Genomic DNA, 24,610 nt, shown 5'->3' with positions numbered 1-24,610 from the left:
TCGATTTCATTTTAGGATTAGATACTCTCGTATTTCTACTACTTTCTTGAATATTTAAAAAATATTTGCAGGGTCAAATACCGTTAGATTTTATCCCATCGTTGAAACTTTTATTTGAAAAGAAAAACAGCACCTCGTATACGCTAGCCCAGTATCGTCGAACCTACCAGGTCATTCTTTCTTCCATTACTTTATATCAAAATATTTATTAGCACGTTGACTGTCAGACGAATTTTCCATGGTTTGCCCAAGGCGCCGACGTGAACTTTCCATTATGCGATGCGTATTATGTTGAAATATTATTTGCAGCAAAGAAAACGAATTATAAAATCATGCTTGAAGCATTTTTCGCGGTGAGGGCCACCGGTGACCATCACGGCGTTGTAGACAATTACTACGATTGTTGTCCTTTTTTCAAACAATCGTGCTATGTACTTTTAATATTTGCTGCGTCGCCGGTCACCAGTGGCCCCCCACGGCGCTATAGCCAAATCGAGTGCCGGTCACCGGTGACCCCGATGGCAGTCAACGTGTTCGATTGTTCTCAATAAATTCAGTAATCAATCGGCTAACGATATAGTAACCATCGGATAAACCTCGTTTCCCTTGATCCGTTTAGCGGAAAAGTTTCCCATGCATTTATGCACGGCTGTATGTTCTCTGTCTCGTAATAAATGCCGCTGATGCATAAGTGGTGAAAGCATACGACGTCGAAGCCTCAACGATCGACCATGAATCATCGAGCGTCCCGCGGGAGAATGAAACGATAGCATTGTCAACGGTATTGTTATACTCGAGGTGGTTCGCGGTTCTTTCACGGGTTATGACGTTCTACATTCGATCGGTCGAGGTCCCTGCGAGATTACTACATTCGCGGTTGGCGAGGCACGAACAGACAACATCGCGTTCAAGACCTCGCTTTGCAAGTTATTTATCGTGTCTATACATCTTTTCGGTTCTTTCGTCCGCAATTTCTTCCTCTCGACTCTCGTGTTACAACCCGTTCCAATTTTATCCCTTAAGCCTCGTCCGAGTTGCTCAAATTACCTACAATCGCTCGCGAAAGTATTCGTACGCATGTAGAAAACTTTCAAGAATATGTTGTTCGCGGATTTTGAAATTTCACCGACATTAAACTCGTCCGTCGCTATCGAGTTAGCGAGATTTGAAACAAACCTAAAAACTATACGCGAAAGTTGAAAAATATTTGCTTAGAAAATATCTTGAAAATGTTAATTTTATAAGAGGAAAAGTCACGGAACTGTATAATTACCCGGAACAGCAGTTTCGTTAGTTCTGAAAACCTATTTCTGTCTCGTGCTCTTAGTAATCCAGTCGAGTCATAACGCGATCTCATATAATACGTCGTTTTTTTTATGCACGTAACTGCTGTGTTGTACAGGTGCTAATTTGCCAGCAAAATCGTATCAGTCATGAATCTAATATGTAACCGTAAGTATTTGTATCGAACATGTGATGACAAACACAGGTTACGAACGTGCAAATATAACCAAAGCAGATGAAAATAGACTGTTACTATCGATTCTTGGAAATTTGTTTGTCGAGTTGACCAGGATTTGACCTAACACGGTGTAACTCTGCAGTCTATATAGAATGACAGACGATAGTCGTAACGAACACGTACTTGTCGCGATTTCGGACGACGATAAACGTCAAAAGCGGTGCAATGGTGGATCACCGGCTTATTTCGATCAAACGATAAGCAAGAAACAAAGTCGCCAAAGTAGGATACTCGCGCGAAACGCGACATTATCCGCGATCGCTATAAACCTCGAGTGATTCGAACCTCGAGGACGGCGGTCACTTTTATAGCGAAGCATCCCCCATCGGCAAGAACTGGTTAACTTTTAACGACGCCAATCGAGAGTCTCGAAAATCCTGTCTGGTGCCGTAATCCGAAAGTCTTTGCACGATATCTGTCGGGAGGCCAAGGCCTTCCGGATTTGGGCGTTGCTAGGCTCACGGCTATCGGCGATCTCGTATCGGACCATTTTTTATACCGATTCGACCTCCGACGATCGACCGTTCTCTACGCCAACCAAAACCTAATGGACGAGCGCGGTCGGCGAAGGTCGAAACAAGTATCAAAGATGAAAAAAAGCGTAAGCTCATGGAGGACGAACTTTGTCGGATGGCGTTCACCAGAGTAAAGAGACGTTTACGAAACGCGACCTTGCTACGAAATACGCGGTCGGCGGGCAGTCGTTGACAAATGAGAAAGATTGATGAGAGCGAACAAGAGAGAGAGAGCGAGAGAGAGAGAGAGAGAGAGGAAAAGGAAGGAAAGATTTAGATGAGGTGAACTGGTTCCGGGAAGAAGCAAACGCCAGGCGAATTACGAGAACACATGCATGGATTTTATGGAATCGAGTTGGTCGTTCGGTTTCGCAAACGGTGTCACAACATCCCCGCTTCTTTTGTCTCTAGCCTGGTGTAAGAGGCCTTCTAAACGACGCGACGCACGTCGGACTGCGTCGCGACGCGTTTCGGTAGCTCGCGGAGTGGGCGTTAAAACACGGCTTACCAATTGTTACACAATCGCATTGCTGTTCGAAGTAAACACGCCTGTATAACGTAATCGGCATCGGCGTTAACTTCGATCGGTACAGGTGGGTTACGTTAGCGTGGAAATAGAGACCGGATTACGGGATGGGATTCGCGTATATTAATTAGCGAACGGTCGGTTAACTAACTGAAATTATCTCGAAATACGAAGGGTGTTTGCTCGTTATAGATATGGTCGATGGATCCTATAATCGGCGGATACAGTCACTGCTTTTCGTACAGGGTGGACTCGTTCGAATCTGTTCGATTCGAACTTGGACATAGGTGCATGCGTATAGGATACGCTCATCGTGCAAACGATAAGGAAGAGAAAGTGTCGATCGGCATAGGGTCGATGGTATTCGTCGATAACGAAAACGCGAAAAAAATACGGGGTCTTTCGAGTACGTTGCACGCGGATCCAGATCAGGATCCTCAGTCCTTGACAGTGTTCTCCCCACATGGAGTGCGGGCCGAAACGAAAGGACCCTGAATCTGTCTAGTAACGAAGGTAGTGGGTAGAGTGGTAGGATAATCTCGTTCAGGACTAGTCGAATCGGCTGGAGTGGGTATTGTGTGTAAGTGCATGATCGAAACACCCGTTCTTGGTGGGAGAGGTCAACTTGGAGGAATAAAAGGGCAGCAACTCGACTTGTCAAGCATCATTCTGCTCTCAGCGATCTCAGCTGTTATAGCACGAAGCTTCTCCAAGTCTCTTGATCGAGCAACGACACAACTACCTTCGCAACCATGTACAAATTCGTCGCTCTTTTCGCTCTCTTCGCCTGTGCCTTGGCCGCTCCAGCACCGGAACCTGCACCAGGTTTCCTGGCTGCACCAGCGATTCATCCTGCGCCGCTCGTCGCCGCCGCACCACTCGCTGTCGCCCACACATTGCCCGTCGCCACCAGCTACGCCAACACCTACAAAGTCTCCGTCAAGAGCCCGGTAGTCGCCGCAGCTCCTTACTACGCTGCTCCCGTGGCCACCGCCGCCGTCGTCAAGACTGCCGCACCCATCGTCGCTGCTGCACCAGCCGCAACCGTCCTCGCTCACGCTCCGGTCGTCGCCGCATACTGAACCGCGCTATACCACGATCAAACAACGGGTCCACATCTCCAGCCGCTCTAGTCGACCGTGCTCTCTCCGATCACGTCGATAACGAGATCGTTCCATCCGGCATCGGACATGACTCGAAGATCGACGCTGTCGGCTAATTATCGTCAATAAATTTTTGCTAATTTTCAATTTAAACGCTCGTGTCTCTTTCTTTCCTTTATCACTGTTTCGTCAAATGACTCGTCTCCTAGTTCCTACTTGTAGCTCGCATTCTTCTCTATTTTATACAGCTACTTTCGTGAAACTGTCTTTTTTTTTCGTCGCGTCTAACCACGGTCCATTTTCCACCATCTATTCTACGAGTTCAACATTGGATTCAAAAATCGACTAATTTGTTTTGCAATCTGATAAAGATTTTAGAACAAGTTAAGAATTGGAATGAATTCAAATAAAGAAACGGAAAGTACAGAAGGAGCGAGTGTCGTCGATATGAGAGAAATTTCCTCGGTAGGAAATTTGCTTGGCCTCGAGTTTAAGGACGAGCAAAGTACGCAGATCGACCTGCGAACCGGTTACAATCGCAAACCCGATTTTTGTCGTCCAACCAGGCACGCCCTTATCCCTTCTTCGCGCAAGGCGATCGTTACAATGTTTTACGTGAAAATTTATATCTGTATTGTCCTTATTCTCCAACAATTTCAATAAAATGATTAAAGGGATACATCCTGTTACCTTGTTATCCTGTTTGTTAAAAACACGCTGTTTAATTAACAAACCTGATATAGAAGCAACAAATTCAATGCATCGATTTGTATTATCAAACGGATAATAGTGGAAGAGAATTTTCATGGCATCTCGACGACCATGTATTACATCACAGGGGCTTTCGCCCGCTTGTGTCAACCAATCCGGTATACAACTGGTGTGCTCGCTGTGATATAAACATGACGATATTCATTATCCCCGAGCTTGCGTTCCGACTATTATTCCTTGACAATGTTATTCTTCCTTCATCGCTCTTTGTGGAAGATTTCTTTGGTGCAAAATTAGACGATACGCGAGCACGTCACCGTTCGATTTTAACGTGCCAATCTATATACATAAATTAAGCATCAGAACAAAAGCTTTTACCTCATTTCATTGTCTGTATTTCGATTTCGATGGATTTCATTTTTATATATTTTTGAAATTCTGTTCGAATATATGCGAGAAGATAGTTTTGCTTATTCGGTGAACCGCCGGTTATCGAGCTGGTAGTGGAAAAGAACGTTCCGTAAGATTTTTCATGCAGGTTCAAGGTGAAGCCATGTTACAGAATAAGTCCCGCCCCTAAAGTCGTAGGGACTTGCGTTCCCTACTCGCGGACAGGGACGGGTTTCCTTTTTACAGCACCTCCAAGATCTCTATAAGTACGAGAGGTTCGAGTCGATCCTCGACCAGAAATAAAGCAGCATCTCGAAGCCTGTGTACAGAAAGCTCGGACTCGTCATGTTTAAATTCGTGAGTAAAGCTTTCCGAGCTTCGTAATTAATTAATATTTTCTAAAAAAAAAAAAAAAAAAAAAACTGACCGAATCATAACCGTCTTGGTCTATCAGAAAAGAATCATCTCCCGAATCTTTATAGATTATTCTAGCTGTCGCGGTCGCCGCGGCTAACGCCGCTCCAACATCTCCATCGACAGCCAAACAGGAAACTTCCGCCGACTCTATCCCCCTACCAACCCCTACACCGGCTCCAGCACCAGCTCTAGCACCGGCTCTACTAACTTCGCCACCTTCGTCATTGGCTGCAGCAAGATCTCCCGCATCCGCAAAGGCTCTCACTACGATAACCGAGATAAAAACACCAGCCTCGACAACGAAACTATCGCATCTGGTAGCACCTCTAGCGACCTCCGTAGCTGCGGCCCCCATTCTCTCGCCTCTACAGGTCTGTAAGACTCCATGTTCGACCGAGCAGCTAATAAGCCGTTCGTTTCGAGTATCTCTCACACGCTCGCGATAACTTTGATTTCTTTCCAGGTGTCTGCGTACGCTTACGCGTTGCCAGCGCTGGCGCCGCTCGAACTAGCAGCAGCACCTTCCACTTACTCGATCGAACAGCACGGATATCGCATTATCTACTGACGTCGTGAATCGTGAATCATCGTTCGTTCTGGGATTCAGGCGGTAACAACGCATCCTCTAACGTACCAACATGCAGAAAACGGCTTCCCTTCTCACCAGTCATCTCCTCTCCATGTATCGTGCATCGATAAATTCACTCGAATCACGTAACATTAATTCGTTTCAAATACACATCAGTTCATAAAATCGAAACTTTGTCCGAGTATCTGTACCCTTCCTTCGCTTCCTTAAACGTGAATCGAAATCGAAAGTGAAAATAGAAGCCGCTTTCACTGCGCCAACGAAACTCTTTCCACCGCCGCACGAAGACGATGCACAAGGAATGACAATACGCTCTGACCGTCATACGTAATCCATAATTCGTAATCTTTACTCGCTTATTACCGGTTGTTGCTGCCGGTGTAAATAAGCTACGATAATTGGAACGTTCCCTCGATTCGTTGCTTTTCTCAGAAACTTTCTTGAAGAACGTAATTCAATGGCGATTTCACTGCAGCCGACGGCACGCGTAAAACCCACAGGGTTACGACAGAGGGTGGAAAATCCGGATTGCGTAACTGAACACAGCTCGATGCTGCACAGTGCCGTATCCGTACTCGACATTTCACCGTTGCTCGCAAACCAACCTGCCTTTGACTTTTCCTATCGTTGAAACGAGGAAAATTCTAACGGAACAATGGGCGAGCAATCTTTTTCATCGATCGACATTTATCAAATCGATGACGGGACTTGGGTAAAGCAAGGAACGCTTTCTCCCGGATCTTGAAAGCGCAATATGGAACAACCTGCTACGAAAATGGTCGTTGTGGAGGCGTACGAACGTAACTATGGGCTTGACAAATTTTTTCATCACAGACGTATTAAAAAGTCGAAGCATCAAAACGCGCAACGCTCTGCAGCTCTGGACCAATGGTTCGTTTACTTTCCCATCGTCGCGGAATAGAAGAGAAACCACCGACTTTCTTATAACCGCAACGTATTCCGTGCTTTTTCACCAAATCGTAAATACGCGTTGAGTTTATAAACTAAAACTCGAATCAAATTCTGCCATTTGATGGTAGGACCTTTCGACGTCGTAACAGTGTGAGCGCAATCATTTGTCGTCTTCCTTCGACGATTAACTAAAATCAAACAGCTCGAATCACCGTTTAATTCGTTTTTCAAGCATCAAAAAAACGTATAATTGTTTGCTATTTCTTAATTATAATTGACCGAATAGAACCATGCTTAACTCTAAGGTCGGCTCGTTTTTAAAGGAGAAGGCGCGGTGGTCAACATTACGCAAGTCTATTAACGAAAATCCCAAGTTACTCAATGTGCTTGCGTAGATTTGTACGCAACTATGCTGCCTACCTCGCGTCATCCGTGTCTCGACCCCGATCGATCGATAAATTTGCATCTACGCATCCTATCGTTATTCTTTTCCTTCATTATCGATTCAATTCTCATCGACGCAGATTCCAGATATATCGACGTCATTCCCACAGGATCATGCCCGTATAATATCAAAAAAATTACAAGAAGGAAATATCACAGAACACGCGATTCCGATTTTTATTCATCGATGTTTCCTTTAATAGAAGATCCATTTAGAACGTAATTATAACTTGGAAATTAAACAGTAAGAGAACAAACGATTTATGACTACCGTCGTACGTGTGGCGGGAATTTTGTTCGAGCGTTGGCTACAAGAGTACAATATAATTCGAGGAACCTATCCGAAACGGATGTCCGGCTGCTATGAGTCACAAGCATACCCCACCGTAACTTCTTTTGCTTGGGTCTCAGCATCTCCGAAAGGGACGTCTATATAAGATACGAATGGCATCGGTGAACGCGCAGAGTAACCTCGTTCATGGAGAAAGCGTTTGGTTAGAGAGCAAAACTCGACGCATCGCAGACATTCCCTGTCGGACTGCCGGTTATAAAGATCTTCGATTAGTGGCAATAAGTTTAAATCGCAACAAACACGATAACGTCTAAGGTAAGAAGTTTAAACAGGTCTCCTCTTTTCTTGTTCCTTCAAATTTTTATAGCCACGACTTTCTCTATCTCTTTCATTTTCTCTTATACCCGAGTTCTATAAAATTCAATGCACTTTCATCCGACGTAATAATACTCTCGACTTCTCGACCAAATTTTTCGATATTCTGTTCAATATTCAACAGACGAGAAGCAAATTGTTTACATCGAGCAAGTATTACGTAACAACTTTCACCGCGGTCGAAATTTTCGAAAGAACGCCCACTTGAAAGACACATGCTAATATAGATGTATAGGAGTATCGCGCAAAGACCAGTTTAGCGACTTTCTCCCAACATCCTCTCGCTTTCGTTGGTCGGTTTGTCGGTCGACCGTCACTATTGTTTGAGTCTTTCGTACGACTCACCGGCATCTCGCTCTTTCCGTGGCACTTTCTTCTATTCGAATCGCCGTCTAATTATCACGATCAACAAGCCCGAATACTTTTTCCTAGAAACTCGAGGTAAGTGACTAGACGCGGCTTTAATATCGATCGATGTTAAATTAACCCTTTCGTGTTTTGCGTTACGAGCAACGAAACTGCTCTCAAGTTTTAGCGCATTGGATCTTTCTTACAGAACCAGCCCAAAAAGTGTGTAATCATCGAAGAACAATTTTTTTTTTTTTGGCAGACATAAAAAAATAAAGCTTACAGTGTTGATGATAGTTTTATTATTAATAAGTAATAACAATTAAAAAAAACAATTCTTCTCGCAAACTAAAACAAATTAGGGATAGACAAAGTACACTTTCGACGCGAAGCGATTCTCCAATTCAAACATTCTCTACAATTGCGCTTGAACGTGAATCAATAACGATTTTCCATCGATTTCCTCCCTCAGAATGATGCTGCGGTTCGTTTGGTTACTCGGGATAGTGGTGCATACTTTTGCCACGCAAGTACCAGTGAACAACCCTGAATGGTCATGGCAAGCGGAAGACGCGATATCGGCCAGTGAATCCAAAAATCAAGGCGCAGGAGAGACTCAAGATAAAAGAGCTATCTTAGATGCAAACGCGAATATAGAAATCATCGATCCACCTACCGAGCAGCGATCGGTAAATAGCAAAATTAAGACCATCGTAACGAATCTTACTTGCTGCGGAATTTTGTTAATTTAAAATTTTGTTAATACAGCCAGAGATTCTTCATTTTTTCAAATAACGAACCAATTGTTTCTATCACAGGTGGAATCGGTGGTCGATGAAATTCTTGTCTCTAATCGACAAGGTCGCAATATCGAAGGTTTCGATCAACTGTACGCAGACCCAGAGGTAAAGAACGCCCTGCAATTGGGAAATGAGACGATTGCTCGGACGTACATCAGGGACAAGTTGTGTTCTCTCGGATTAATGAACGTGAGTGCAAAGTAGAATGATCGATTCAATATCTTCTAGCTGCTTTATCGCGTATATCTAAAGCGAAAAAGAAATGCAAAAATCGCGAAAACAAGGTCACTTGCGATCTATTTTCCTTCATAAGACGTTCTCTTCGATAAAAGGTATAGGATGGATAAATAAAATACTAATATCTCGCAGTGTGAAAACGTCGAGGGACGTCGCCCGTATTATTCCCCTCATCGCGGAATATATCCTCAAGATATAATCTACGCCCAACCCGTGACCATCAAACCCGTTGGAAGACCTCTGCCAGCCATTCCAGTAAAACGACCATACAGTCCAGCAACGAGACCAGGACCACCACCATCATCCAGTTTCATTTCCTCTGGACCGCCGCCGGAAGTGATCTACGGAGTCGGCGGGGCTCCACATCCCCCATCGTTCGGACCTTCGCCCAGTCTAATTGGTTCTTATCCGGCGTTTAAAAAACCCGGCCTTTCGTCGTTCTCCTCGAAACCGGTCTACGAGGCAGGATCTCTAAACGAAGGTTTCGACTTCGAGAGCAACAGTCAGTTCATCGACAAGAAACAAATAGCGTTGAGACCATCTATCGGTTCTGACGCGGTTCAACAACACGTCCACCATCATTATCACCACTCTGATGGCGCCGCTGGCGCAACAATAGCTGGTGGACCAACATTTGGCGCGAATCCGATTAGCCAAGGTGCCGCATCTCTCAGTTACGGGTCCAGTTATGGAAATATAGGAACAACTTACGATATCCCTAACTCTGGAGCTCTTGGTGGTAATTTCCAAGATCTGGATGACTATAAAAAGGCATTCAAAGTGAAAGGCTCGAGTAACGATGCAAATGCATTCGGTTCTTCGTTGGCGACTAGCTACGCGGACAAGTACCCCGTCTATGAAAAACCAACGCGAGATTTCACCTACGGCAAAGCAGAAGGCTACAAGCCTGGCAAATACTTCACTGCGGCCAATTACGTTTCTTCTAACGCCGTTCATTCCTCCTCTAACGATTATATCGCTGCTGGATCAACTAACAGCTTCAATTATGGAAATAGTAACAGTAATGACTTTAGAAATGACTTTTCCACGGGATATTCTGGAGACTGCGTTTGTGTTCCGTACGACCAATGTCCGAGCGAGCACGCAGGACGTAAGGACGACTTGTTCCTACCCATTGATCCCCGTAATTTGAACAAGAATATCGAAGCCGAGGCAATAGCAACGGCAGAAAAGAACGCAAACGAAACATCCGCGATCGTGCAAATAGCGAAGAATGGTGAAGTCGATTCGAACGCTTTCCAAATTTCTGCTCAAGAGGAACAACCAAAGCAGGCGCAAGTGAACGTAAGGAACAAGAGGGAGGCAGCTAGTGACGAAAGCATCGAAGGCAGAAAGAAGTCGAGCGGAGAAGGGGTAAGGGTGTTCGAATCTCGTTATTTTTTCTAGATCGTAAGTACACTGCAACTCATAGGTATAAAAACCACCTAAAATTTATAAACAATTTCAGGTTTTATTAAATTAACGAGTCTTTGTGTCTATAAGTGCGTTGATGATTCAGATACTAATCAGATCTTGTCGAGTGTTATCCTGAAAATTTGAAGGTGGATTTATAGTTATGAAACACAGTGTCGTAGAAATAGTCGCGTTATAATCGTACATATTGTCGTCGTCGTTTCGTTTCGAATAGAACAGATCGCGAGTTTTTAACGTCGCAATTTCCAACAAAATCAACTATCAAACATATTAGAAATATGAAAATACGGAAACTCGGTCTCTATTCGCATGACTGTTCGACTCTCTGGTTGCAGAGACTCGATGCTAGCGATCTGGACTCTTCGAAATTAAACCTCAAGCCGACCTGGGGGATCAGTTTCGGTCTGCCGCAAACCGGTGGCTCGTACCCGATCAATCCTTACGGTGGTAATGACCTGGTAAACCCGTACGCAGGGTACGGTTCCGCCGATCAAGGCATAAATTTAGGCCTGGTTTCCGTGAATCCTCTGCTAGCTGTACAATTCACCAAAGACGAGTACGGCGACAAAGTGGTAAAACCGTTTGTAAATTTTCACGTAACGCCTAATCGAAATATCGTGCAGAAACTCGGTCATCTGCTCTCTCACAAGAAGCAAACGCTGTTCGAAAATTACGGGCCCAACTATGCGCCGCATTACTATCCTTCCAAGCCTATCGAGCTTCACGAGAAACCGTATTACGTGAAACCTCACTATCCTTCCCATCATTACGCGGGTCACCATGTACCTCACTATAGCCACGAATATTCCGATTACTATCGAGACGGCGATGACGATTACGATTATGATTACGACGACTATTATCGTAGTAACGCGCGTAGCAATGGTAAAACGGACGCTGTTGATGCGAATGGACGAACGGTTCCGAAAGAAAGAACCGCTGGGAAAGTTTCGTTTCCGAACAGAAGAAAGCGTGACGTAGAATCAACGCGCGATTTCCAATTACCAGAAGATATAACGGAGGTAAGTATCGGCGTGTACTGATTGCAGTCGAATGTTAATAACGATGGGGAAGAACTGTGCGTACTGTACGTACAATTGCCATCTTAATAAGTACAGTTCAATTGCGATTAACCCATTACACGGACAATGCACATTGATCGTTAATCGTCGTTCTTTCTAAAGTTCGGAATTTCACAATGAATGAAATCCTAAGTGAGTACCGTAGACTTAAGGAAAGATCGTCGAAAAATAGTAATAGTTCGATGGAGAAAAAATTAGTATACCAATGGGTTGACTCTCAATTGGTGTGGCGGAGATCGGATATTTTTAAACGAAAATCACGATTTCTCGACAGAGACAATATCTAAGCATCAGTTCCTCTCGAGCTTGCGGCCCTGGCTACGTCTGTTGTTCACAAAGACAACCGTCAAGGAAGCCACGGCCAGGTCAATGTGGAGTCAGATATACTCAGGGAATAAATGGAAGAATCAAGACACCCTCTTACGTCGATGGTGACTCTGAATTCGGTGAGAAACTAACGTCTATTTCGTTGCTCTTTCGATCCTTGCATTCGAGAATGGCATGGAAAAAGCATGCCAACTCTGTTTCTGTTGATCTGCTGATTTTTATGCTGTCTGACTCGACGTTTCTTCGTTTGTCGCGCGAAACCAATAATAGAATTTAATCCGTTTCGATAGGTGAATATCCTTGGCAAGTGGCAATATTAAAAAAAGATCCAACGGAAAGCGTGTACGTATGTGGCGGTACTCTCGTTTCTCCTCGACATATTCTCACAGCAGCGCATTGCGTAAAAACCTATGCAGCACGAGATCTTCGCGTTCGACTGGGAGAATGGGACGTAAACCACGACGTTGAATTCTATCCTTACATAGAACGTGATGTTGCCAATGTCCACGTACATCCCGAATTCTATGCCGGTACTCTTTACAACGACATCGCGATACTAAGGATCGATCACGATGTAGATTTTCAGAAGAATCCACACATTAGTCCTGCTTGTTTGCCGGACAAACGTGACGATTTCATCAGAAGCAGGTAGGTACTTGCTAGCGATAATTTATTAATTACGTATAAAATAAGTAAAAATTCAACTATATATAATTAGTACAATTAGTTGAATTTACAAATTCAGAGATATCTCTATTTACAACCGGTCACTGTATCATAATTTCCCCCTTTCTCAAATGCATCTCTACGATTTCTTTCCACTAACTTATCGTCATGAAACAGGTGCTGGACAACCGGTTGGGGCAAAGACGCTTTTGGCGATTTCGGAAAATACCAAAATATCTTGAAAGAAGTCGACGTGCCTGTGGTGAGCAACCCGGTCTGCGAACAGCAAATGCGACGAACGAGATTAGGTCCAAGTTTTAACTTGCATTCTGGATTTATTTGCGCTGGTGGAGAAGAAGGAAAAGATGCTTGCAAAGGTGATGGTGGTGGACCGATGGTTTGTGAAAGGAATGGTCGTTGGCAATTGGCAGGTATCGTGTCATGGGGAATTGGCTGTGGACAACCTGGCGTTCCTGGAGTATATGCTCGGGTTTCCTATTATCTCGATTGGATCCAACAAATTATCAATCGTTATTAATGCATCACGATAGAAATCATTCGCTACCTCGACGCTATGATTATTTATATTGCTTAATTCGATTTTCGTTTTATTTCATTTTCATTTACGCTCTAGATCCCAATGATAAATACGACATCGTTGTTCATCGATTATAACACAGACACTCGAGGATTTTATAATATATAATATTTATAATGTATTATAAAAATGTGTAGATTGTTAAGTAAATTAATTCTAATTATTCTTTTGTATTGATTGATAATCTTACGTCAGATGTAATAATATTCATTCTTTTCGTTGAACGTGATTCGAAGTACATTCGGATCGTTTAGTACTGCATTTTATTTGCAATTTCTTTGTTATGCAACTCTAATAAATACTATGTAATCATATTTAACGCTCTATCATACTACTCCATTACTTCACATTCCTACAACTCATTCCATTAAACAAACAAACATTTAAAATAAATTGTAATAATACACTCGCTCCACGAAATATCACATTTCATTAATATACGTATATTTGGCTTCTGCAAATATACATTTTTCAATCACAGGCATTCAAGTCGATTCTTAATATAATGTCGTTTATATCAATTAGTCTCACTATACTAATATTATTAATATAAAATTTGAATTGAATAGCATCGAAGCAGTAGTCTAAGTAGTCTAAGTTTAAGAAAAATTGCGAAAACAAATCTTTTTACACGTATTGATTTCATCAACTTCGGTAATAAAATTGAATATAATTCCTAAACTTACCGCTACGTGGTGTAATATTGACCGATGGAACACAGAGACAGAAACCTAACCTCATCTCTGCGAAGGAGAAATTAGTCAAAACAACCATGGTGATAAAATATATTGGTCGGACACATACCTTTAAGGGCAAACCACTATGGGAGATATTAGGAAATTTGAAGAACCATGGCGTAGGCAGAATCGTGATACGAAGTGCTCAACAAAAATATCCTGAAGTATCTTACATGAAGATACTGAAAGTTGTTGGGTTACCAGATACTTCAAAACATATACATGTACATTTTTTTTTATTATTATGTTTGTCAATGTAATGATATAGACAGATTATTGAAAGTAGACTTGCATCGTTTAGGACCCACGGAAAGTGATGGTATTGGTGGAAAAAGTTTTCAGAGGTCAAAAATCTCCTACGCTAGTACAGATGGATGGAGCAACCTATAAACCAGATTATGTGTTGGTTCCCAAGGATCAAGAGGCAAAATATATAAATGAAACTAAAGTACCGGAGCTAAGACTCATGCCACAAACAACTGACTTTCCCCCTCTTTTGAAAAAGATATTAATAGAGAAGCAAGGAAAAGATGCTAATGATTTAAAACTAAAAATTGTATATAGTACTTTAGGCATTAAAAGTTATAGAGTTGCTGAAGAAAATGAAACTCCTACGGTTGAAATAAAAGTGGGATTAGGAAACCCAGTAAGTCCTAGTTTATACAACAATATTAAGCAGGAGGATGCATCGTGAATATGATTCAATATGTGCATTGTATCTTGTAATCTAATAATAAAGATTAAGTATTTTTTAATTGGAATTTCTCCATATGACCTTAGATTTAAAACGTGCGTTTTTCATTTAATGTTCGCATTGGATTATATGAGTGCGACGACCGGTATTTTTCACAACGAATGAAGTCTTCCTCGATTGTTTCGTGCTTTGTATCGTCTTGTTTGTTACCTGCAAGCAAATTAAATCAATTAATATCATTATCGCTACAAATCTGTAGTAAAACATACCTAAAAGTCTTTGAAACTGTACAGAATGAATCTCCTTTTTGCCAAAGAGACTTTTGACCGCAATATCCTACAGATAATATATAAAATAATCAATATAATTGTAATATAATATTAGAATAAATAATGGAGAACAACATAGGAAGAACCACCTTCCTGTTTTAATTATCAACCTTCCAAAATTTCCTCATTTCTTGAACATTCGCACGTTTTCTCACAAGCCAACCGCGAACATATTTTTGTATGTGCAACGCCGCTTCATCCTCAGACCATAACCACGATTTTGGATAATAAGGTCTAGGACTACAGATAAAATTAATGAAAAAAAAGCATAAAATTATCAATTTTTCCACATAAATGTCAATTTCTTTCGCTTACTGTGAACGTAAATATTCTTTAAATAGCGGTATATCAAATACATTTAAAGGCGGTGTATATATTTTCGGACGACGTGGATTCCGATTCCATAAAAATTCCGCGATATAATCGAGACCGTTAAAACGACATTTCTGGACCTATGATAATTTACCGATTTCTTGTAGGCGTAATACGTCATAAGAACTGTTTAAATATCAACTTTAAATTATTGTTAGATCGAATCAAGAATTCTACAATACCCAAAGAACGTTCTGTTCAGATGCTTCGATAAGCGTTTCCTCCAATGCAGATATTAACAAACCAAAAATATTTTTATCAAGATAATTCGAAGGCAATAGATCATCCTCTTCTTGGATGATACTTTTTACTTTCTCCTCTTCCTTAAGATCCTTGCCACGACAACTCGAATTACTTGATATCGCGCAAGTAACCAAACTTGATGCTTCCAATATTCTATTCACTTCACGAATGCAATTTCCTTTCGGCGACGTCGAACACATTTTCATTAAAGATACTATCCTGTTCGGCCATTGAATGTTGCAAACCTAGGCAAAGAAGCTATAGGATAATTGAATACACGAAAATCATTTGTTAAACATTAATGACGCGGTAGCAAACTGTCACAAGATCGATTTCTCGATCGAAAGTCCGATTATGGAAATTTTGGCTATCTGCTATAGTCTTTAAAACCATTTTTTAAATTAATCTAAATGCCCATATGCGAGCCACAGTGTCCCTTGGTGAAGGCCATATTGAAAAAAACAAGTACAATTCATATATGTTACCCTTTGTTTAAAACGTTTTTGCTTATCTTACTGCTCCAAAATAATTGACGAAGCTTTCAGTCACCGAAGCCCCATGGCTTTCGAAGAAATATTTTCCTTCAAAGGAAGCAGATTTGGGAAAAGACGTAGAATTTGAAGACGCTCGCGATGTAGGTCGTCGTTATAGGAGAGAGGCAGATGGAAAGGTCATAGATATAGTAACAGACATCACAAAAGAGGATGCTTCGAAAGTTTCGATCACAAAAGTCAAAAGAGAATCTGCAACGCAGTGGGCTGCTGAAGGTACATAATTGAGGACCACGCAGTACGAATATGATAAGTCCATTCTTATTAATTTTCTAACATTTATGTCGCTTGGTGACTAAGAAAAGATTATTTTAATACGGAATAATTCAGAAAGGAAATAACCTAATGAATTATTTTAAGAATACAAAGATCATACATTCACAACGCTTTAGAAGAAACGAATAATATTAATTTAGTTGTTATATTAGTGTCCCAGAATGAAATGGTAATGTAATTTTTATATAGAATTGATCGACAATATATTGAATCTTAAAAATGATATTCTGTGAAAGACGAGAAATGTGACTCATCGTGTTTCCTACTTACGACCTTTAGTTGTAAGATATATTAAATTAAAAACATTCCAGGAAAGTATTAATTGAATGCAAAACACACATTTTAATGATATGATCATTACGTAACGTAGGAGAGGATAAGGCGATTGTAAGAGAACCTATGAAAGACATAGAAGGAGAAGATTCAGCAGCCAGACTTTCGGAACGCGGAAGGCTAGAGCGTGAACGACCAGAACGTGAGAGACCAGAACGCGAAAAATTAGAACATGAGAAATTAGAACGTGAAAAGCTAGAACTTGAAAAATTAGAACGTAAAAAACTAGAACTTGAAAAATTAGAACGTGAAAAAATTAAAAAACCGAATGGAGAACCGTTGAGGCACGATACTATCGATGAGAAAGAACTTACGATATTTCGAGATGAGTGTGATCCTCATTGCCCTCGGCGTATATCGCGAAGCAAGTATATTTTGTTATCCACTGTCCTTATCAATGTTAAATGTTAAAGCAATTAATAATTATTTCTATAGAAAGTATAAAACGTAAACTCGAAGAAAGGCAAAGGGCCGCAGATTATTATTTGTTGTATAAGGGTTCGGGTTACTTCGAAGACGTCTGTACTTGTTCCCTTTCCTGTATCGTTCGTGCTTTAAAAAACGATTCGTTTGTTAGAAGCATATTAGCATCCACCGCATTATTTGTATTTGGCTTGAAACTTTGTTCAGAATTAGACGCGTGGTACTTGCCAACTCGATTTTCATAAAACAAAATCAGACTAATAAATGTAAGTGAAACTTGTAAATAATCTACTCTCTTTAATTTTATTTTCTTTATAATACGATGTACCTACTCGTAAACTTACGCTTATGTATTTAATTTTGTCGAAAATATGTTCGTAACAATCGTAATAATTGACGATGCGCAATGAATTTATAAAAGAAAGGATAATTTAAAAAATAAAAAAAAACTGCTCCAGGTGAGGCTCGAACTCACAACCCCGGCATTGCTCACGATTCACTGTCTTATAAGTACCGTGCGCTAACCAATTGCGCCACTGGAGCGATTGAAAATATTTCTTTCCAGAAACAATTTTAGGTACCCTTATTATTGGATTGAAAAAAAAAATATTATATTGTAAAACATCGCGTTTGCTTAACCATGATCTGCTATTTATGATATTGTAAGAAAAAGCATTAATAATAGAACATGCTGGTCCTGTAAAAATAAGGATTTTCTATGATTGAAAGCATTGATAAACTACATATATGCTTATGCATACGTGTGCATGTGCGATGGTAATACAGCTCGTAGCGAGCACTTCGTTGACGCGTCAAATAAGTTAATGCATTATTAAAAATTCGAAAAAAAACATCGAATATTTTGGTTGTTATAAAAATATTAAAATCATATATCACAAAAGAAGTGGAGTACAAGTGTACTGTTGTCCATAAGTATATCGATTGAATTATGTGTATGTTTTCTGCTTTTTTCATCTGTACATAAATTTTGACAAAGTCAATTGTAAATTATGTGCAAAAGAAACATTTACATAACATGTTACCATGCGCACATAGGTATTTTTGTTCCAATATAACAGTTAGTACGGGTATACAGTAACAACAGTTCAAGAATATTTTACAGTTAATTTTTTACATTTTTGTGATTCACCAATTTTATATATTGTAAAAAACTTCTAAAGCGATATGCAAGTAAGTAAAACTACATGTAAACAGCATTTTTTGCTCTTAATCATCGCATTGCTATTGTCATTAAGGATTCAATATATATCTTGTTTATGCAAATGACATTGATACATTGACCCTAATAATTTTAATATAATCTTAAAAAAACAAATGCAATAAATTCTTAAAAACAGAGTCCTTTGCTTTTTTATCATAAATTTTCGTTACTAAAATGCAAACAGTAACTTCCCATCATATTTTGGTTCAATTATTATCTCTGAATCGTCTTTTCTCTAATTTTTTCTTAATTCACTGTGCGGTGATTTTTAAGTCTATGTATGCATAATATATGAATAATGTTAAATGTAATTTATAAACATCATCGTACACACCCTAACCTCTAAATATTGCTCTGTTTTCTTTTTAATAAAATTAATTTTTCATGCACTTTTATATAGTACAATCGATGTTTAACAAAAATACTTTGTTCTAACATGAATCATTTTTACTCATATCCATTATGATTATATTTTTTTTTTTTTTTTTAGATATAATAAAGAATGAGCTGGTTTGACGCCACTGGATTTGCCAATTTGGCTAAGTCTGCGCTAAAAGAAGCTCAAAAGACAATTGATAAAGCATTAGATATTAAAGATGAGGATCAGAAATCGTTGGAAAGCCACACAGAAGATACAACAGATTTTTTTGCATCATGGGGGATAAAGAGTGATGTTCATCATAATGTACAACCACATCATGATAAATCTAAAGCACCTAAACAAGAAGCCACAAGCAGTATATGGGGCAGTTTTACTGGATCATTTTTTGAATCACCTAAATTTAATGAACCAGAACAAAATGCTAAAGCCATTATCCATTCTAAGTCTTTGCAAAGTACACCCACCGAAAGTATCAAAAAGCTTGTATCTTCGTCATCATTCTCAGAAGATTATAAAAGTAAACCATTGAGTCCCAAGAAAAAGTGTAAACAAGCAAAAAATTACAAAGAAAAGAATACTAATGATCAGATCGATAATGTTCCTAACCAAGATGTTTCAAATACATCTGATTTCAATGAATTAAAGCAACTTCCTCCAACTGAAACAATTGATACAAGTACAACTTTTGACAAAGATGATAGGATTAATGATTGTCCTAAAATAATTGAATATTCTTCAGAGGAAAAGAAAGATATTGATGTTAAGGAGGAAGATGAAAAGTTAGAATCTGAAAAAAAAGAAACTTGTGAGCATGATTTAGATTCACCTGTCTCTACATCAAATAAATTATCCTTTGTATCTCCAGAAAATGATAAAAAGAGTTCAGAGAGCATTGAAATTCTGGGTTCTCGATCTAATACCGATTGTACTACAACTCCCGAATTGGATGGTAGCCCATCTGCAAAGGGTACCAAAGTTAATTCAGAGTCGATAGAAGTATTACCAGACAGTATGGTTACATCTCCAAGTTCTGGAGTAGAAGTATTAGAAGATTGGAAAAGCGATACTAGCCCTTATTTATCTCCCATGGAGCAAAGACACTCTGATTCATCGTCTATTTTAGATAGGGATGATACGGTGACCCCTTGCTGGGATGATATCAATGTCCCACAGATTATGAATAAAGAAAATGAAATAAATCCATCGCCTTCTGATATTTCTCTGTATGAACCTCCGATGGAGAAAATCAAAACATCACACGAAAATTTATGTATGAGCAGTATGGATAGCACACCATCAACAGATATATATCAAGGTCTTGGATCACATTTATACAAAGATGTATCCAGTAACCATTCAATAAAAACTTCACCAGAAAGCATAGAAGTAATACCTTACACTGATGATGAGAGAGACGAAACAAATTTGGCAGAAGATTCTTATACTTCTGCATCAGAAAGTACAATTGTAACAATGCTAGAAATGCATCAGCAGAAAGATCAAGCGAATAATGAAATGGAAACTTCTAGTAGTATTTCAGTAAGTGAAAAAATGCAGGATTCGTATTCAGATGATAAGTTAACATTGAAAAAACCTAGCACAGATGCAAGACTAAATTTGAATCTAGATTCTGTAACCGAAAAGCATAATTTACATTTGCCGATTGAAGCAATTACAACGCAACCGATTCGTAAGCCAGAATATTTTGATGGAGCAGGTCAAATATCCAAACCCGATCGAAAAAGTTTCGATCGGTTAATGAATTCAACTATAGAACCTGCAGAAACAGAATGTTATTCTACCAGCGAAATTATTCATCCGTTTAAATCAGAAATGGCAGAAATTTCAGATCAGCATTTGATTTCAACAGACTCAAGTTGTGAAGGAACCTTGATAGGGAGTTCAGAAGAAAATCCACAGTATAAATCAGAAGAAAGAATTTTACAAGCACCCTTAAACTCTAGTTCTTACGTAAAGACAATGTTAGAAGATGCGATGATCGAAAAAGCAGGTGAAATCGAAACAGAAGTACAAGGCACGGAAATGCCTCGAGAAAATTCACCTATTTCATCAGAAAGGTATTATGTCCGGAAGGAACTCGTAGTACTAGTACTATACTTAATTACTTGAAGGATATAAATTTGATTCCATTTATTACAGTCGGTCCGATCTAATTAAAATTGGTTCAGATCAAACCAGTGGTCACACTAGTGGTGATGAATTAGAAACCACTACTTCTAGCGATATCGAAGTTATATCCAGGTACAGGTATGACTGTAAGATAGTAATTATGAGTAATTTAACTTCATGTATTTTATGGCTATAAGCAATTTTCTCCCGAGTATAATAGCAAAATTTTTTGTTAAAAAAAGTCCAAATGGTGATTCGAGTTCGACACAATCGCGGCAGAAATTGCAATCAACAAGAGGTTCTGATCTTTTAATGAGAACATTAAAAACTAAAGGACATTCGAGGGAATTGAGCGAAATCAGCGTAGGATCTGACGAAACGAACGTTGAGATAGAAAAATTATTGAAACGTATACAAGAGATGACGGAAATATTAGAAGCTAGGGAATCGAAGCTCATAGATGTTAGTAGAATGAATATGGAATTACACGAACAAAATAATAATTTAAAGAAGTAAGTTTTCAAGAAGTACGTGATAATCAAACAACGTATAATGTCCGTTTAATGTCTGTGGCGCTTTATATTTTACATAGGCAACTTGATAACTTTGAAAAACACGCAGAACAGAGCCAAAGCATAAATCAAATCACTGACGAATATACACAACGATTATCTGCCTTAGAAAGAAAATTTCAGCAAGCAATACGAGAACGAGATTCACTAAGAAAGAATTTGGAACAGTTAAAAGTAGAAGCAGCTACGCGTCTATCGTCTCAAGAACTGTCTACTTTGAATGCCGAGAAAGATGAAATTATTAAGGAACTTCGAGATGAAGGTGAAAAATTAAGTAAACAGCAGCTTCAACACAGTAACATTATCAAAAAATTGCGAGTTAAAGAAAAAGAAAATGATGCCTTAATAAAAAGTCAAAAGTACGTAAGTAATATTCGTTATTCCCTTTGTTCTTTCCCATTATAAAAATAAAAGAACAAGTGGAAACAGATGATAAATGTAATTAAAAGGTAACACAATATGAAACATTTACAGAGAGCAAATAGAAGAACAAACCTCAGAATTAGAACGTTTAAAAAGATCATTGCGTGCAAAAGAGGAAGTTGAATTATCTCAGATAGATGCTGTTTACTCGTTAACAGCACGAACAAAAACACTGGAAAAAGATGTAGCAACGTTACAAAAGCAATTAGAAAATGCGATACAGAATGCAGAAACGTATAAAAAGAATTTAGATACTACAAAAACGTTAGTATATATAAAAGAATTTTTAATGTTTATGTACAATTTATAACTGCGTATAATTGGCATATTATTAATTTTTAGGGAGCTATCTGAAACGAAGAAAATTTTGACTGCGACAGAATCAGAGTTAAAGGAAGCAACGACTAATGCTGGAGAATCATGTCAATTACTTGTGCAAGTAGAAGAATTGAAAATCAAATTAAGGGAATCTGAGGAAATGCATGTCAAGTAAATATTCTATAAAAGATATAATTTCCTAGCTGCTATTAGAATCAAATAGTTCTTAATGCGTTTATATTTTTGTCTCTTATATTCTATATAGAAAGGAAGAATTTTTGAAACACGAAAATAGCGAATTACTAAAGCGTTTAGAAGCTGCTGAAGCTAGAAGCGAGGAACTTTCAGAATCTGTATCAACGGCCACAAAACCTTTACTGAGACAACTGGAACAGCTCCAAGCAAATTTGTTACACAAAACTAATAGTTTTATGAAACAAGAGAAAACATTGTCAGACAAAAATATCGAGTTGCAAACAAAAATAGAAAATTTACTCGAAACAGATCGTTATCTTAAGGAAGAGAATGTTAATTTAAAATCTAAAATGTCTCAATTAGAAGCTAAGCTTACTGCGAAAGAAAACGAAAGAATGCGGTTACAAGAATTGTATGATGAGTTGGTAATACAAAAGGATAAGCTTGCTGAACAAAATATGAGGTAAGAAAAATTAACATTTTCTTTCTAGGAAAATCGATAAGGACATAATTTTTTTCAGGCAACGACAAACAATTGAAAGCCTCGATCAATCTCATACTTCGGAAATAATGGAGTTAAAACGAGAAATTATTGCGTTAGAGAATAAATTATCTATAGAAAAAGCAGCTACAGACGCAGAAAGAAGGAAAAATCATGCAATGTCAGAACAACAACAAAATATTGAAGACAACGAACGACTTAGTCCTACCCCTAGCATAGAACAGGATTCTGCGAATACCATAGATAGTATTTGGCCGGTAGTGCATTTGCATATATCGTGTGATTATTGTTTCTCTCTTTTTACCGGAATCTGAATTAAAAAATTTTATCTTCGTATTGCAGTTGTACAATTCTACTGCCGAAAATAAAGCTGAAAGCTATACAATGACGTTCGACACTATCAGAGCGGGTTCTAGTAGTACTTCTATATTTGAGAATTTACAAGCTCAATTGAAGCAAAAGGATGGTATGTATTTAAATATTTATCAATAATAAAGTACATTTGATTTAACTACTTGATAGTATCAATTATTCGCTTGAATTTTTAGGTGAAATACAACAACTTCAGTGGGAGTTATCACGGCGTAATATAGAAAGAGACGTGTTAAATTCAGAGTTATCTACATTAACTTTGAAGATCGAAGAATTAAATGCTAAGGTTATGGATGTTGCGGTTTTAAACGAAAGTTTACGAGAAATACAAACTAGATATGATGCGTTATTACAAATGTACGGTGAAAAAATGGAAGAGAATCAGGAACTACGTTTGGACCTACAAGATGTCAAAGAGATGTACAAAACTCAAATTGATCAGCTTTTGAAGCGAGATGCCTGAAGCTTTTTATAAATAAAATTTGTTTATTGGTTGATTCAATAATATAGATATAGAACCATAACATAATTAACAATTTACGATGATATAGATTCGGCGATAAGTTTGCCAACGATACTATACATTATACAGCAACGAAGTTGCTGAAGCCGTTTAAAAAAGATAAAACGTAGCAAGAGACTGATGTGAAATTATTTCAAGAGATTTGAAATTCCATGGAGTAACAAAATGAAATTTTGTTTATACGTGTTTTACATGGAATGCTTATGGGAAATTGGAGACCTTTGGTTTGATAAATTTTGCAGACAATTCATTGCCCTAGAATTCCAATAATTAATAATCATGTTAGTTTACAAACTAACATTTAACGCTATGTAAAGTTCTAATATATGAAATGTAAAATTTTACGTATATCGCCATGGTCACCGTGGTCGGTTCTTTGATTAGTCGTTGGAATTAATCATTGTGCATGCATTCATGTACACTGTATACAGATAGACTAAGGAAAACAACGTGATATAAGATGTAATATAATTTTAAAGTTTTCGATATTGTAATATAGAATTGAATTACGATGTAATTTATTTAAAAAAATTTATTGTGTTCCTTTATTGAAAGTTGTATTCTTTGTGGTTTCACTGGTACAATGATGGTTTACAATCTTGACAGAAACAGGGAGAAGGGAGGTAAGAACGAAAATGTACAGTATATATTACGGGAGGTTCTAGGAAACAGAAATAAAACAAAGTAAAAGGAACAGAAATGATTAGAAAAAATAGTTTTGAAAA

The 24,610-nt window shown here is 38.8% G+C and overlaps 6 protein-coding genes and 1 non-coding gene across 13 annotated transcripts; 5 read left to right on the top strand and 2 right to left on the bottom strand.

Annotated features, from left to right (window-relative positions):
* Window positions 1-3,252: 3,252 nt before the first annotated feature.
* Window positions 3,253-3,819, top strand: LOC122574533 (cuticle protein 38-like). Its single transcript, XM_043742220.1, has one exon. It carries the CDS (start codon window positions 3,316-3,318, stop codon window positions 3,643-3,645), a length of 330 nt encoding a protein of 109 aa, XP_043598155.1. The 5' UTR covers window positions 3,253-3,315; the 3' UTR covers window positions 3,646-3,819.
* Window positions 3,820-5,031: 1,212 nt separating this feature from the next.
* On the top strand, window positions 5,032-5,938 carry LOC122574559 (myc-associated zinc finger protein-like). Its single transcript, XM_043742264.1, has 3 exons — window positions 5,032-5,124; window positions 5,250-5,555; window positions 5,648-5,938. The coding sequence occupies exons 1-3, from the start codon at window positions 5,113-5,115 to the stop codon at window positions 5,750-5,752; spliced, it is 423 nt and encodes a 140-aa protein (XP_043598199.1). The 5' UTR covers window positions 5,032-5,112; the 3' UTR covers window positions 5,753-5,938.
* A 1,066-nt stretch (window positions 5,939-7,004) lies between these two features.
* Window positions 7,005-14,780, top strand: LOC122574654. 2 transcript variants are annotated; one of them, XM_043742477.1, is made up of 10 exons: window positions 7,440-7,736; window positions 8,617-8,833; window positions 8,963-9,133; window positions 9,314-10,555; window positions 10,951-11,187; window positions 11,972-12,143; window positions 12,315-12,672; window positions 12,868-13,213; window positions 14,025-14,249; window positions 14,327-14,780. In XM_043742477.1, the coding sequence occupies exons 2-10, from the start codon at window positions 8,618-8,620 to the stop codon at window positions 14,717-14,719; spliced, it is 3,360 nt and encodes a 1,119-aa protein (XP_043598412.1). In that variant the 5' UTR covers window positions 7,440-7,736; window position 8,617; the 3' UTR covers window positions 14,720-14,780. The 2 variants fall into 2 exon arrangements, with proteins under 2 accessions (XP_043598411.1, XP_043598412.1); XM_043742476.1 differs by lacking the exons at window positions 14,025-14,249; window positions 14,327-14,780 and having other exon boundaries at window positions 7,005-7,736; window positions 10,951-11,637; window positions 12,868-13,602.
* A 16-nt stretch (window positions 14,781-14,796) lies between these two features.
* On the bottom strand, window positions 14,797-17,710 carry LOC122574655 (IQ domain-containing protein K-like). 5 transcript variants are annotated; one of them, XM_043742483.1, is made up of 5 exons: window positions 15,603-16,026; window positions 15,364-15,500; window positions 15,159-15,288; window positions 14,989-15,055; window positions 14,797-14,929 (listed from the first exon to the last, which is right to left on the bottom strand). In XM_043742483.1, the coding sequence occupies exons 1-5, from the start codon at window positions 15,867-15,869 to the stop codon at window positions 14,808-14,810; spliced, it is 723 nt and encodes a 240-aa protein (XP_043598418.1). In that variant the 5' UTR covers window positions 15,870-16,026; the 3' UTR covers window positions 14,797-14,807. The 5 variants fall into 5 exon arrangements, with proteins under 5 accessions (XP_043598418.1, XP_043598415.1, XP_043598417.1 ...); XM_043742480.1 differs by adding an exon at window positions 17,591-17,710 and having other exon boundaries at window positions 14,828-15,055; window positions 15,603-15,908; XM_043742482.1 differs by adding an exon at window positions 17,138-17,217 and having other exon boundaries at window positions 14,828-15,055; window positions 15,603-15,908.
* On the top strand, window positions 16,074-17,453 carry LOC122574656 (uncharacterized abhydrolase domain-containing protein DDB_G0269086-like). Its single transcript, XM_043742484.1, has 3 exons — window positions 16,074-16,128; window positions 16,209-16,430; window positions 16,861-17,453. The coding sequence occupies exons 1-3, from the start codon at window positions 16,074-16,076 to the stop codon at window positions 17,232-17,234; spliced, it is 651 nt and encodes a 216-aa protein (XP_043598419.1). The 3' UTR covers window positions 17,235-17,453.
* On the bottom strand, window positions 17,697-17,789 carry Trnai-uau. Its single transcript is given in 2 exon segments — window positions 17,697-17,732; window positions 17,752-17,789. It is a non-coding gene; the product is annotated as a tRNA-Ile (tRNA).
* Window positions 17,790-18,003: 214 nt separating this feature from the next.
* On the top strand, window positions 18,004-24,420 carry LOC122575183 (TATA element modulatory factor). Of its 2 annotated transcripts, none has more exons than XM_043743795.1 (11): window positions 18,004-18,437; window positions 18,959-20,928; window positions 21,011-21,112; window positions 21,223-21,492; window positions 21,573-21,911; window positions 22,027-22,239; window positions 22,318-22,464; window positions 22,559-22,951; window positions 23,010-23,247; window positions 23,333-23,456; window positions 23,539-24,420. In XM_043743795.1, the coding sequence occupies exons 2-11, from the start codon at window positions 18,971-18,973 to the stop codon at window positions 23,823-23,825; spliced, it is 4,071 nt and encodes a 1,356-aa protein (XP_043599730.1). In that variant the 5' UTR covers window positions 18,004-18,437; window positions 18,959-18,970; the 3' UTR covers window positions 23,826-24,420. The 2 variants fall into 2 exon arrangements, with proteins under 2 accessions (XP_043599730.1, XP_043599729.1); XM_043743794.1 differs by having other exon boundaries at window positions 21,011-21,118.
* The last annotated feature ends 190 nt before the right edge of the window (window positions 24,421-24,610 follow it).

This window comes from Bombus pyrosoma, linkage group LG14, assembly GCF_014825855.1.
Source record: "Bombus pyrosoma isolate SC7728 linkage group LG14, ASM1482585v1, whole genome shotgun sequence".
NCBI lineage: Eukaryota > Metazoa > Arthropoda > Insecta > Hymenoptera > Apidae > Bombus > Bombus pyrosoma.
This window is presented reverse-complemented; position numbering and strand designations above follow the sequence as displayed.

What these genes read in the sequence shown, in the direction of transcription:
- LOC122574655 (XM_043742480.1), bottom strand. Translation starts at nt 15,869, where the DNA reads ATGAAAATGTGTTCGACGTCGCCGAAAGGAAATTGCATTCGTGAAGTG. An exon ending in AAAGAATATTTACGTTCACA is followed by an intron (nt 15,289 to 15,363) that starts GTAAGCGAAAGA and finishes TTTTATCTGTAG; the next exon opens with TCCTAGACCTTATTATCCAA. An exon ending in AAATGAGGAAATTTTGGAAG is followed by an intron (nt 15,056 to 15,158) that starts GTTGATAATTAA and finishes TATTATCTGTAG; the next exon opens with GATATTGCGGTCAAAAGTCT.
- LOC122574533 (XM_043742220.1), top strand. Translation starts at nt 3,316, where the DNA reads ATGTACAAATTCGTCGCTCTTTTCGCTCTCTTCGCCTGTGCCTTGGCC.
- LOC122574654 (XM_043742477.1), top strand. Translation starts at nt 8,618, where the DNA reads ATGATGCTGCGGTTCGTTTGGTTACTCGGGATAGTGGTGCATACTTTT. An exon ending in GTTCTCTCGGATTAATGAAC is followed by an intron (nt 9,134 to 9,313) that starts GTGAGTGCAAAG and finishes AATATCTCGCAG; the next exon opens with TGTGAAAACGTCGAGGGACG. An exon ending in TCGATTGGATCCAACAAATT is followed by an intron (nt 13,214 to 14,024) that starts ATCAATCGTTAT and finishes CAGAAACCTAAC; the next exon opens with CTCATCTCTGCGAAGGAGAA.
- LOC122574559 (XM_043742264.1), top strand. An exon ending in CCATTCTCTCGCCTCTACAG is followed by an intron (nt 5,556 to 5,647) that starts GTCTGTAAGACT and finishes ATTTCTTTCCAG; the next exon opens with GTGTCTGCGTACGCTTACGC.
- LOC122574656 (XM_043742484.1), top strand. Translation starts at nt 16,074, where the DNA reads ATGCCCATATGCGAGCCACAGTGTCCCTTGGTGAAGGCCATATTGAAA. An exon ending in GGCCATATTGAAAAAAACAA is followed by an intron (nt 16,129 to 16,208) that starts GTACAATTCATA and finishes CGAAGCTTTCAG; the next exon opens with TCACCGAAGCCCCATGGCTT. An exon ending in AACGCAGTGGGCTGCTGAAG is followed by an intron (nt 16,431 to 16,860) that starts GTACATAATTGA and finishes TACGTAACGTAG; the next exon opens with GAGAGGATAAGGCGATTGTA.
- LOC122575183 (XM_043743794.1), top strand. Translation starts at nt 18,971, where the DNA reads ATGAGCTGGTTTGACGCCACTGGATTTGCCAATTTGGCTAAGTCTGCG. An exon ending in TCACCTATTTCATCAGAAAG is followed by an intron (nt 20,929 to 21,010) that starts GTATTATGTCCG and finishes CATTTATTACAG; the next exon opens with TCGGTCCGATCTAATTAAAA. An exon ending in GCCTTAATAAAAAGTCAAAA is followed by an intron (nt 21,912 to 22,026) that starts GTACGTAAGTAA and finishes AAACATTTACAG; the next exon opens with AGAGCAAATAGAAGAACAAA.